Source organism: Ascaphus truei, chromosome 7 (assembly GCF_040206685.1).
Source record: "Ascaphus truei isolate aAscTru1 chromosome 7, aAscTru1.hap1, whole genome shotgun sequence".
NCBI classification, from domain to species: domain Eukaryota; kingdom Metazoa; phylum Chordata; class Amphibia; order Anura; family Ascaphidae; genus Ascaphus; species Ascaphus truei.
In genome coordinates, this window is record NC_134489.1 from 16001763 (window position 1) to 16015303 (window position 13541).

General features: G+C 45.1%; 1 protein-coding gene across 2 annotated transcripts in view; it reads right to left on the minus strand.

The window, feature by feature from the left end:
• LOC142498741 (cytochrome P450 2G1-like) overlaps nt 1-13541 on the minus strand; it is a 102201-nt gene that overhangs the window by 22673 nt on the left and 65987 nt on the right. Inside the window, exon 9 of one of the 2 annotated variants that reach the window (XM_075607081.1) lies at nt 2055-2303. The exons of the other annotated variant lie outside the window; for it this stretch is intronic. Within the exon in view, the coding sequence (XP_075463196.1) occupies nt 2122-2303 (182 nt within the window). The 3' untranslated portion in view covers nt 2055-2121. Of the gene's footprint in view, nt 1-2054; nt 2304-13541 lie in introns of those variants that run through there. 2 annotated transcript variants of the gene reach the window in all.

The following is a 13541-nucleotide window of genomic DNA, read 5'->3' on the forward strand; positions in this document are numbered from 1 at the left end:
GAAGACACAGACGTATAGGAGGTGACTGAAAGCAGAGAGTAAGCATCAGTTTCCCGGCATCCAGGCTAATAAGGACTCTAGTTGCAGGCAATCAAACAACTAACAGCAACACGTATGTGAGTGAACATTTATTTATTTTGTTTTAATTAATTGTGGGATCTGGAAGACCCAACATACAGTTTCTCTCTGCTGCATGCTGCCTTCCTACTTCTAGTAAGTGGGCATTCTTATGGGCATTCACATTAGAGGGCTGCATTGCTTAAAACTATACTGCGCAATGTTGTGTCCTTGGTTTATGTCTTAATCTACAGGACAGTAGCTGCTGTGAGGAGGAACTTCACAACGTGTGTTGAGGACTGAGTCTATTTTCTATTTCAATTTATCATCACTGAAGAAAAGACACTTTCCACCCCAGGTCACCACGATATCCTTTATGGACTTTAGATATTTAAAATGTTATTGTTCATTTCACATATTCATTGTTTGTTTCACACATTTGAATATCACTTGTATGCGCCAGGTTTATCTCTATATTTGTATTTTTATGTAATTAATTGTGATTTAATGTTTTTTCTATGTCTGCGTCCCATATGTTGTTTCTTTACATTTGGAGGTTATTCTACATGGATTGGTGATCATGGAATTGGGGCAGCACTCATAGTTATGCAAACCATCTAAGAGATAAAAGGAGGACATTGCGGATTGGAACGCAACAGATTCATATCACTCTATCTCTGTATGGATTATGTGGAGTACTTCTACTGATTATATACTTTTAAGCTAAGTGCATGCTGCTGCATTACATCATTTATTGAAAGGGTACATCTATCAGTTGTTTTCATGATAGTCAAGGATATCTGTATTCATTTAATTGTTCATTTTTTATATGATATATTTTGTATTTTTTATCTGTTACATTTATGCATATATACACCTAAATGCATTTTTAATATTGATCCAAAGGGATTGGTCTAAAATACACACAGCTCAAACCCCAACTAATTACAAGTGCACCATCGTTCACTTAGGTGTTCATTATTTTGTTATTTGTAACTCCGCACTTAATACAAACATTAGTTTAAATCAAACAGTAATATAGTCACACAGATCAGGACGCATTATATACTGATAGGTATTTATATTGATAATTATAGATATACAATGTAAATTTTAATGTAAATGTAAAGAGACACATTGCTCCTGTTCACATGTTATGGTGCGAAAATCCTGTGAAATACAGCATTATCACTGGCATTGAAACTTTTGGAACGCTGACTCTATTGAACTTGATGTCAGTATAGGAAGCTGCTCTGGCCATTCTTGCTGTAAATTTACACTCAATCTGCACGCTATGCCAAGCCTACAGGTTGAGCGTGAATTGAGTCAAGCGAAAACGATCAGAGCGACTTTCCGTAGTGACATCATAAAGTTCAGAAGAGGCAGTGTTGGAGGATATGGAGGTATTCTCCCTTATTGAGAAGATGCCAGCTGAAAAGACAGAGAACCAGCACTCTCGATAAGTAATTAGAAATACATTTACAGTATGTGTGAGTACATTTTAAACTTTTTTTAAATTTTGTGTTTAATAAAACATACTAGACCATATTGTGTTTCTGATTTTTGAGCTCCTACATATTTTGCTGTAGAATATATATGTTTTTAAATCGGGAGCCACGTTGAGACCGTGTTATAAGCGATCCGCGTTGTAGCGGATCGTGCTATAACGGGTTAAGCTGTATATATCTAATGAAAGCTAAAGTTTTAGAAAGATTAAAATCTTACAAATTGCACTGCAGTAATTGCCATAACTACCATATAATCCTATCATTCTGTGCGCCTGCCTTTCTGATTGATTAATAATAATTTTCGTAGGTACAGTATCATTTAAATCAGGCCTGCACAACTCCAGTCCTCGAGGGCCGCAAGCAGGCCAGGTTTTCAAGATATCCCTACTTAAGCACAGCTGGCTTAATTAGTGGCTCAGTTATACTGAGCCACTAATTAAGCCAGCTGTACTTAAGTAGGGATATCCTGAAAACCTGGCCTGTTTGTGGCCCTCGAGGACTGGAGTTGTGCAGGCCTGATTTAAATGAAGAAGCTTTAATTTTTCCAGGTGCTTAATTAACGTGGCACAAAGGAGAGCTGATAAGATATAGGAACGTTAGCAAATCCAGTCATTTTTGGCATGATGTCAGACTCTGTGAAATGCGTCTTTGAGGACAGCTTGAAGTTCTGTAAAATGTTGGTGAGGAAAAGGAAGAGCTCCATCCGAGCCAGACCTTCTCCGGCACAAACCCGCTTCCCTGATAATGAAAACAGAAGAGAATTCTAAGAACAGTTAAGGAGCAGGACAATTCTGTATGTCCTGTATTACAGATCTGGCAAGCACTATTAAACATTGCACTCTTAAAGCATTATAAATCCTTTTTGAAAATCGGTGATATAACTTGATGCAGTTTGTTCTGACAGGGGGAAAAAGCAGGTTAGAAAATTCTCCAGAGGGGAGAAATAAAAAGTAGAAAGCCAACATGAGACCAGAGATGGAGAGAGACGAATAAATGGGACAGACAGGTTAACAATGCATTAAAGGAGGGAGGCATTGTTTTCCCACTAAGAGACATACTGTATTTCAAAGTTTGTTCACTGGGGCTATTTAACATTGCACATTGAAAGAATTATTATAACTTATTTGGAAAAATCTGTGATGTAACGTGATGCTGTACGTTGCAGTTTCGTTGGACAATGTGCCATCTTCAATGGGGGGAAAAGGCAAGTTAGGGGGGAAAAGGCAAGTTAGGAAGCAAGGAAAAATGATCAAAAAAGCCAAATTAACTCCAGAGGCAAAATGAATAGGGTTTACAGAAAGATTAAAGGGCCTATTTTAGTACTGTAGCTTCAATTTTGTAGCAGATAATTTTGGGCACTTCTCGAATGATTTTGCATTTGTACAGTAACTATTCAGAAAGCTCTGATAAAGTGCTTTTTTTCCCGATCAGTAGCACTCCCGCACAAATAAACCACGTGGGAGCTCCAAAAATGCTAAAAATTGCAATTTTTTTGCAAATTGAGCAATTCTAGTAGCTCCTAAATTCAAGTGGGGGAAGCATAACCCTTACCGATTGGCTGGCTTCAATCCCTTTAAGATGACGTCACATCATGAAAAAAATGGAAGCCATCATCCAATCAGATTGGGGGGTACATCATCCAATCAGATTGGGGGGTGTACCATTTGTCAATCAAATATAAGGCCTGTCACATCTCATTTGAGCCCCAGAAATCGTTGGATTAAAATCTACTTTACCAAATGGATTGCAATGGAGAAAAGAAAGGAAACAAGATTACTGAACCGGGCCTCCTCTGCAATCAACAGAGTATCATGGATTTCTGGATATCAGGCTCTAGAGTATTATTGCGTCGCGGGTCAAGAGATGATAACACAGTAGGATGAGGAGGGTGAATCCCATCAAAGATGAGAAACACATAGATTGTATTTTATTTAATTGTCTATTCTTTTTCTCTGGAGCCCATTGACTGGCAATGTGTTTATTTATTCCCCTTTTAGCTTATAGATAGAAGATAGCTTATAGAGAAGTACAATGACAAGCAATGTATTTTTTGGCAAATGCTTGTTTTTATTTAATTTTAAAGTATTGTATTTGTTATGTTTATTTTTTTTAGGTTGCTCATTTTGTGTGCATGGTTTACCGCAGTCACAATCAATAGGTTTATTGGCAAGTGTAATGCATTGTACTTTTATGTAAATGTTATTTTATTGTGTATTTCTTTTGTTTTTAAAACAAATGGGAAAACGTGCTATTAGCCATTTTTGGCTACTAGGCTACTAGTGCGTTTGCCCATTTGTATGTGTGGTGATGGGGTAGTTATCCCGGGGAGGGTGGTTAGGCCTCCAGAGTAGGTATCGGGAGGGAGCAGGTTAACCCCTTAATAATTATAGTGGCCTTTAGTCCGTTTTTTTTTCCTTTAATGTTGCTGCCCACAGAAGACGCAGAGGACAAAAATGAGGACATGGGTGGCATTCATCCTGGCATGTGCAAGTACAACTTGAATTTACTTTATGCTGGCTGGATAATGTTTTATTTTTAATGGGCAAATGCGCTTTTATCCAGATCTGGATAATAGGGATTTTGTCCATTACTGTACTGTATGTGTTGGGGGCGAGAGGAGTTGTTAAGGGTAGAGGACATGGGTTCCATTCATTGTCTTTTGGGTTATCTTTGCTCCAATTGAGGGCATAGGTAATCACACTTGCAATCAATGGGTTTATTGGCTAGTATTGGTGTTTGTATTTTAATATTTATTGGGGGTAGAGGGGGTAGTTTCCCCAGAGTGGGTGGTTAGGCCTCTTGGGTGGGCAACGGGAGGAGTAAACACCTTTATGACACTGGTGGCAGTAACTGCTACGGTAATGAAGGGGTTAACTCCTCCCGCATCCTTCCCGGTAGGCCTAACCACTCATCCTGTGACAACGACCCCCTTTACCCACCTCCTCTACCCACAAAAAACAGGTACTTTAGTTTAACCCCTTCATTACCTTAGTGCTAAATGCTAATGTAAAGAAGTTGTTTTTAAATTTTTTAATAACAGTATTGAAGCAGGGGGTCTCCAGAGATGAACCACATTAATTTCAGCCTTAGGGACCCCTACTTCCCAAATTTTAGGCCCTTATCTGGGGTGCTGCTATCCCCGCAAAATTTAAATGTCCCGGTCATGTGACACAGGAGATTTAAACAATGCAGGAAGATACCGGCTTCTCATATCGAACCATGTACATCAGGAATCAGAGGGTCCCCGAGGCTGAAATTAATGTGGTTAAGCTCCGGAGACCCCCTTTTCCAATACTGTATTATTAAAATTAAAACAGTGTGATTGCATGTAAGAGCTGTGCAGGGAGATGCAGTTCTCTCTATGTAGCTCTTACAGACTGCACGCAGATCACAGGGTCAGAACTTAGAAAAAGACTTAGATAAAGATACTGCTATCCTGAGCGGTTTGACATTTTCCTACCTTACGGTTCCTGTCTTGCGATAACTCTTTCTGAATATCACGATAACACAGATGTCAGACTGTGAGGTAAGGACATGCCAAACTGTTCGATGTAACAGTGATAACATCAAAGCTACTAGAATAGTCCCCTAAGAGTGCAATGAAGGAGGAAGGACTTTTTTTTCCCCCTTTTAAGACACATTTGTTAATGTTTCTCTAAGGTCTTTTCTACTGTCTTCCTCTGGATCAATAAAACTATAAATATAGGATGATTATCTCACCCAATTTGAATTTCACACAGCATGAACTCAATGGACATAGGGTTTTTTCAACCTTGTCTACTGTTCAACTATACTGCTGCGGTGCATATGACTCTAACACTCACCTGTCTAGTCCCGCGGCTGTTTTCGGGCTGGCGCCGAACCTGGCCGCGCGCCAGCCGGATCTTCCCCGGTCGTTCCTCTCCCCTCGCGATCTACCTTCTCCGGTTCCCCCGGGTCCCCCTCTGCCTTCCCACATCCCCCCTCCCACCCGCCCACCTTCGGGGAGCCATGGGCACGTGCGCCACATGCGCACGCACCCAGTACCACGTGACTGCGCATCAGTGACGAGCGGCACGCAGCGGGCCAAGCCAAATCTTCCCGCGCATTGCGGTGGCGGCCGAATAAGACTCAGCTCGGCCGCCACTGTATATGTAATAAAGACAGCCAATCACAGTGAAACAGATATAACATAGACATGTACCACTTTTGAGGGGAAACAGGGTGGGATGATATTTTAGATTTACAATTAGTTTGTAAACATAGTGAGCTGATGGGAATGGTTTGATTTCCTCTGGTAGCTCCATTTGGTATGATGTCTCTGTGTGTTTAACAAGTTTACACAAGAAATGCCTCCCTCACTCCTTCATCCTCTTATCTTTATACTGTAATTGCATGGGATAAGGGTAAAGAAGAAAATGCTTGACTGACAAAGACTCCCATTCATGATTTGGGGTTGACTAGGCTACTAGGGATCGTAATCACCAAGAAGAATACAAGAGTTAAAAAGCATAAGTTTATTTATCCAGTGCCAGCAGCGAGAAACACATGCAAAAACAAAGCAATAACTACAGAAAATAGGGATTTATAGGGGATGCCTAGCTCTCTAGGTGCTGGGCACTGCTGAAGCTAGTTTACCAAGGATGCTGCCATACTCCGTTCAGGATATCCATGTCACAAAGGATGACAGTCCCTGATCCACACAGTCATCAGTAAAGTTGGTATTTAGACAAAGAGACCAACCAGGAACAACTCTGGAGCTTGTATTGGGGTTGGCTTCTATAGTTTCCCAGCCTCCCTTTGGAAACATGGAGAACCGGGTGAAGACCAATCAGCAGAGCCACTTTAATACACTAAGCCAATTTGGAGCAAGGGTCATGTCCGGAACTGACCACCCTGAGGGGCGGGCCTAGAGGGTGTGGGAAATTCAAGCTGATCAATGGGATCCACACCGACAGGACTATGACCAAATGTCGGTCCACAGGTTCAGTTTCAGGCCTCCTGCACGGTTAGATGCCTCGCTTCTGGGAACAGAAAAATGCTCTGGCCTTGGTGTTGTCTGCCAGCAGGCAGGAGCATCTTTCCCGAGCTCCCCATCATACCTTGGCATGCCTCATTCTAGTAGCTTTGATAACTTTGCTGCCATCTCGAACAGTTTCACATGTTCACATCGGTTTGTCATTTGTGTTATCACGGTATTCAGAAATAATCTGAAACCATCCCAAACCGTGACGTAGGAAAATGTCAATACTGCTCGGTGTAATAGCAATGTGATCTCAGCTTTTTCTAAGTTCTCCCCTGCGATCTTCTCGCAATCTGAGCTGCATAGAGAACTGCATCTCCCTGCACAGCTTACAGTTGATCGCAGTGCTTTAATTTGAATTGTAATACTAGTGTATGGGAGCAGGGGGTCTCCAGAGTTGAAGCACATTCATTTCAGGTCCGGGGACCCCCTGTTCTCTAGATACAGGCCCCAGTAGTGTGCCGGTATCTCCTATGCCTTTAAATGTCCCTGTTACGTGACACGGGAGATTTAAACATTGCATGGGGATGCCGGCATCCCATACCGGGGCTAGTAAATCAGGAAGCAGGGGGTCCCTGAGGCTGAAATCAATGCGATTCAGCTCAGGAGTCCTCTGCTCCCGCACACTAGTGTTAAAATAAAAAATAAACATTGCTTCATTACCTTAGCAGCTAGCTAACTCAGCCTCCCTGAACCGGTCAAATACTGCCATAGGTGCTCGTCTCATGTCTGACTAAACACTGCCAGGTCATCCAAATAGGCTTGTGCATATGCCGACGTCGCTTTAAGCTACCCATTTACAAGGTGCTGGAAATTCACTGGAGCATTCTTCATCCCAAATGGAATTACAGAAAACTTGTACAAGCCATTTGGGGTGATGACCACTGACTTTTCCAGCATCTCTTGGCACAGGGGGAGCTGCCAGTACTCTTATTTGAGATCCATGGTGGTCAGGTACTTGGCCCCTGTAAGCTCCTCCAGGAACTCATACATGCGGAGCATCAGGAATGCATCCATAACTATTAGGGCATTGAGCTGCTCTGGGATCAGGAGATGATCCCTAGGGCCAGCATGTCATCAAGCTCTTGCTCAATTCTTTGCTGAACTTCAGCAAATACATGGTCAATGAGGTGGCTGGTCAATGAGGTGCCTGGCTTATCTGTAAATAGGCCATAGTAACTCCCTAAAAATGCTCTCATCTGCACCCATTGGAGAGCAGTGAGCTTGGTTCCAATCCCCACCTGATCTGCAGATCCTCCCTTCTGGGCTTCCCCAAGGATATTGGGCAGAGCCTGGCATGCCTGATCTCCCAGCGGTGGGCTACAAAGGCCATCTCCGCCGTCTCACTCGCAAGGTATGCATTGAGCATATTTATGTGGTAGGTCCTCTGCTTAATCTGTTGCTCATCTAGGCCTAAATACAATTTTTTTGACCAAAGAGTTTTAAGCCTACAACCACATCATGGTATGCCCCATCTATAGGTCCAAACACTGCGGTACCTGCAAAAAGCTCTAATTGAGGAGGAGCTGTCTTAATAGACTGGTCATTCATCTAGGCCTACAGTATTAGCAACTTGTTCTGAAAAGTGAGTTTCAGAATTTAGATCAGCTGCCCTGGGAGGAACGCTCTGCTTCCAGGCATTCTGGTTATATCAGCACTTCTGTCTTGTTTGAGAATCCCTGTGGCTATCCTGTATTCACCTTATTAGATCCTCAATCTGGTCCCTGAGCTCCACCACATTCTAAATTACTGAAATATCAGTCATGACTGTATCCACCTCTCAACCCTAACGGAACAGGTCAAGGGGTCCACATATCTGGCGTCCATATAGAAGCTCAAATAGGGAGAAACCAGTCGACTCCTGCAGAACTTATTTATAAGCAAAGATTAGGTGCCATAAATGAACTCTCAATCTCCCCCTTTGGCTTGAACATATGCACAGAGCATCTGCTTAATTATGTAATTAAACCCCTCACACAGTACGTTTGTATGGGGAAGGTAGGGGGCAGTGCAAAGTGGATTAAACCTGCCCTTAGCCCAGAAACACTTGGGAAGTTCTGACATGAACTGCATCCCCTGATCTGTGAGGATCTCGCTTGGCAAACCTAACATAGCAAAGATATTAATCAGCGGGAAGATGTAATTCTTCCTTGATGACTCAAAATCATAAGTGGCCCCATAATATCCACAGCCACCCACTAGAAGAGTTCCCCAATTAACAGTAGTGGCACCAAGGTGTGCCACATAAGCTTGCCACCACCTGTTCCAGTCTCGGCTAGTAAAGGTGGGCTTTTGTGCAAGTTCCTGTTGCCGATCTGCCACGGGCTCCAAGACAGGCTGGTCAGTATGCTGCAGAAAGCCCTCTAATCTTGGATCAAACCATGGCCATCCTTGAAAATGTGGTTCTGCTCCATACTCTTGCCCCTAGTCACACAGCCAGGGATGTGGTCGGGGGGGGGGGGGCAGTGAGATTAGGCTCCCCCCGGATTAACTCTGGTCTCCTCCACACAATGGGTTTGGGTTGCTCCATTACTCCTGGGAGCTTCCTCCCTCTCCCATAGCGAGTGGTTCGGGAACACAAGCAGTGTTAGCCAGACATCATTAGGCTAGCCTAGCAACTTTTTTCCTTCAATGTAACATTGGTCCGCTCTCCAATCAAGGACCACATGGCCAAGAGGGATGGCGAGAATGGCTCAATCAGCCATGAACATGTCAGTGTGTCTGTTCAGCAAAATCTGTTCTGGCTGAACAAAGCCTGGGTGCACTTATATTATAGTTGCCCAAGTGTCAAGCAGACGTGCCGCCAGTGTAGTGTAGTAAGTTTGGATCATATGCTTGTTGCTCTTTGCCAGACACCTGACGACACAATGCTCCGGAGGAGCCATTTCTGGAGTAGGATGTGCTGATTCTAGAGGGTTGGTGGAATGCTGAAAAGTCTGAACCACCTGGTGCCATTTTCCAGCAGGTTGCACCACCACATAGGTGATTTGGCATTGAATAGCAGGACATGGTTAGCTTATTGTGTTTTGAGCCGGGTAGTTGATCTGTATATGCCCTGGCTGCCTACACTAGTAACACTTCCTCTCATGCTGGAACAGAGTCAATAAGGGAAGGGGAAAGGTTGGTGAGCTGGGGTTCAGTGGGGAGGTCTACCCATGCAGCGCTTTCTTTGTTGGTCAATTTCCTCACATCCTGGACCTTGGGGTACTTGACTGATGGTTGGCAACAGAGATAGGGGCGAGCCATGAGGAAGTCATTGGCCATCTTGTCTGCTTGCTGTGCTGTGGCACCCTTGCTGATCAGGACTCACTCTTGTTGTTCGGGAAGGCATCAACGCAGGGACTGTTCTTTGATTAATGCAGTAGATCCTGTAGTTCTTTCATAGAAGCAGCCTCTGCCAGTTACCCACCACTTCATATAGTGTGTCAAGTGGGAAACAAAATCTATATGGGTGTTTTGGGCTCCTCTCTGCAGGGACTGAAACTGTAGCCAATAGGACTCTGGGGTGATCATGTACCAGCAAGGAGGACGCACTTTACTACCCATTAGTCCCTGGCCTCTTCCATATCAATGTCCCAGTAAGCTTCAGCACCTCCCCGCCCAGTTAGGCCCCGCTCACACAGCACACTACACGACGTGCGTGCGCTTACATGCTTGCCCGCGGTCGTAACAGATGTCTGGCGGCCAATGGTAGTGTTCAGTATTGTACGGCGTCGACGCTGCTGCTGTCGCGGGTGAATTTTCAATCTGTGATCTCAGGCTGCAGCAGCGTGACGTCAATTTCAGCAGCCAATCAATGTACAGACTTTTACATTGATTGGCTGCTGAAATTGAGACTCGGCAGTGAAGAAAGGGAACCAGGGGATGGGGGAACAAGAAGGGACACAGGGGGGACACAGGGGGAGGGGGTGCAGGCAAGGGGGGACACAGGGCTATGGGGGAGGGGAACACAGGGGGATAGGGGGTCCAGCCCAGCGCAGACTCGGATGGAGCGGTTTGCTGCTTTTATCCTCCCATGCTAAAGGGAGCTCCAGCAAAGTGCTGAGGGGAAAAAAAACATCATCCATTTGCTCTGCGCCCGTGACACTGCTAGGGTTTATAATAACCAAGCAGAACATAAGTCTGCCATATTGCCCCTGATGTCCACGGATTTGGAGAAATACAGTCAAAACATTGCTTTTAATGTGGTTGTATTTGTTAAGGGAAGCCATTTAAGATGGGAAATGCTTTACGAAAAGTTGCTTTATGTGAATGTGACAGAAGAGGCAACATGGCAATTGAACATTAAAGGTTATGCCCGCCTGATGCCTCTGGCCATCAAAATACCCCCTAAATTATCTCAAGTTTACTCTGAATACATTATATTGTTTTGGGCATTGTTGGGTTCTGGGTGGAGGTTGGTCGCCTGCTGAGGAGATACACACTCCAAAGCCGGAGCATTGTTCTCCCCCAACAGTGGAGCACCCAGCTCTGCCGTTAACCATCGACCCTGCCCAGTTACATGCTGGATAGCACGAGCTCCATCGGTGCTGACCTGGTCAATTTGGATTTTCCACCAGTCCTGCCCCTGCCCCTGGGGCGATGTATGTACCCTTAATTTCCACCTCTGTCTGCTCATCGCGGCCACCCACCTTCATCCAGATTTGATGGGTGATTAAAGGGAGAACTCTGATTGGCTGAGCGTCACACTCCATGGTTTTGTATAGGAACCAGGATGTATACAAGGACTAGCTCCAGTGCCACTTCCAGACTGGAGAGAAATTTGGAAAGAGTTCGAGGAAAATCTCAGTGTCCAGTAGAACTGTTTGTGAATGATTGTCAGGCAACATGCTGCAGCTTTTAGAGTTCCTCAACTAAGACCTCTTTTATTCTACAGACCACAGGATAAGCTAGCTTCAGCAGCTTGTTTTTCCCCTTTTATTTCTATTGGTGTATGCTTGTATTGTATCCTAATAAATGCTATCATTTGTTAGCCCTTGTGTCCTGATAGTGTGTACCTAGGAACCTGGGAAAATAGTGTGATCTGCCTGCATTTCATGACATGGAGATTGCACCTTTAAATGTATGTATATCTTTATTTATATAGTGCCATCCAGATACATAGAGCTTTACAATACGGATGACATAATAAGTAATGGGAATAAGCGCTACAGACATATTGGAAAAGGAGTGCCTGTCCCTCAAAGCTTACAATCAAAGTGGTAAGTGGGGAGAATTTACAGGCCAAGGTCAGTGCATATGAATGTACAAGCCAGTGGAGCTACTCATATGCTTTGTTAAACAGGTGTGTTTTAAGACAGGTCCTAAAGGTGGGCAGAGAGGGTGCCAGTCGTTTATTGAAGGGAAGGGCATTCTAGAAGTGTGGGGCAGTGCATGAGAAAGGTTTCAGGTGGGAGAGGGCTTTAGATACAAAAAGGGTAGTCAGAAGATATTTTTGAGCAGATAGCAAAAGTCGGGCAAGTGTATAGCGAAAAATTAGGGCTGAGATGTAAAGAGGGGAAAAAGAGTGTATAGCCTTAAAAAGAGGCAGAGAATTTTGTAAATGATAGAGTTTAAAAAGAAGCCAGGAGAGGGATTTCAGCAGGAGAGAAGCCGAGACAGATTTTGGAGAGAGTAAAGTGATTCTAGCAGCATTGTTTAGCATGGATTATAGGGGAAACAGGTGAGAGGCAGGAAGGACAGACAATAGATGGTTACAGTAGTTGAGATGGGAGAGAATGAGGGCCTGTGTAAGGCCAGGGCCATGGTCAAAAAGACCGTGCTGAGCCACCCTGAGGAGAAACATCATCCCTAATGAGCACGGCTTTAGTCGGCGCTTCCGCAGGCGAGCGGAGGCATGTGGAATTGCAGCCGACAGCACAATTTAAGTTTTCCCGCTGAGGGAAGTGCAGAGCCGGTCATGTGACCACCAAAAGCCAATGGCAGTCCGTGACGTCGGCGCCATGACGCGCTAGCCCCGCCTCCCGCCCCGGCTCCCACCCGGCTCACAAGCGCGCACGCTGACGCTCATGCAGGGACACAAAAAAGCTCCTGCTTGAGCAGGAGAGCCTGAGCGTCAGCGCTGCTCAGCGCTGTTAATGACACCATGTCCGAAGCCTTAGAATTTTAGCAGTAATGTATGTACTACTGTACACATAACTAGCAGTTTTCAGGGGTAGATCTAGGCTGGCTGTTGCTCCTGACAATAAATTGTAGCAGCGGGTACAGGGTAACCGAGTGAAGCTCTGTGTTAAACTCTCTGGCTTATTGAAGCCTAAGGCCCAGGACATAGTGCACTCAGCGTCGCTGAGCCGGGCTGAGCCGCGCTGAACACATGCACAAAGCCCCTGCATCTGTTATCAGCGCGGCTATAGTTTCTCCCTCCGCATGCGCGCTGATGCGCGCTGAGGAGGAGAAACTTCCCCGAGAGCGGCAAGTTTGAAATTTGGAAGCGGAGGAGCGGTCACGTGACCGCTCCCATCCAATGGGTCTGCAGCCGGCCCGGCAAGGAAGCACAGAGGTGTGTGTGTGTGTGTTGATGTGCGGTGATGTGCCCCCTTCTGCCCGATCCCTGTTGCTTGCGCCGCAGGGGGGGGAGCGGGTGATGTGCCCCCCTTCTGCCCCTATCCTTGTGCCTGCCTCGCTGCCCGCGCGGAAGATGGAGGGGGGTTGCGCGGCCGCCGGGGGGGGGGGGGGAGGTTGAGGAAGGGGTTGTGTCCCGGAGCAGTGGTGGCAGCAAGGTGGTGTGTGTGTGTGTGTGATTATATATATATATATGTGTGTGTGTGTATGTATATATATATATGTGTGTGTGTCTGTGTGTGTGTCTGTGTGTGTCTGTCTGTGTGTGTGTGTGTGTGTCTGTGTGTCTGTCTGTGTGTGTGTGTGTGTGTGTGTGTGTGTGTGTGTGTGTGTGTGTGTGTATGTATGTGTGCATGTGTGTATACATGTGTGTGTGTGCATGTGTGCATGTGTGCATGTATGCGTGTGTGCGT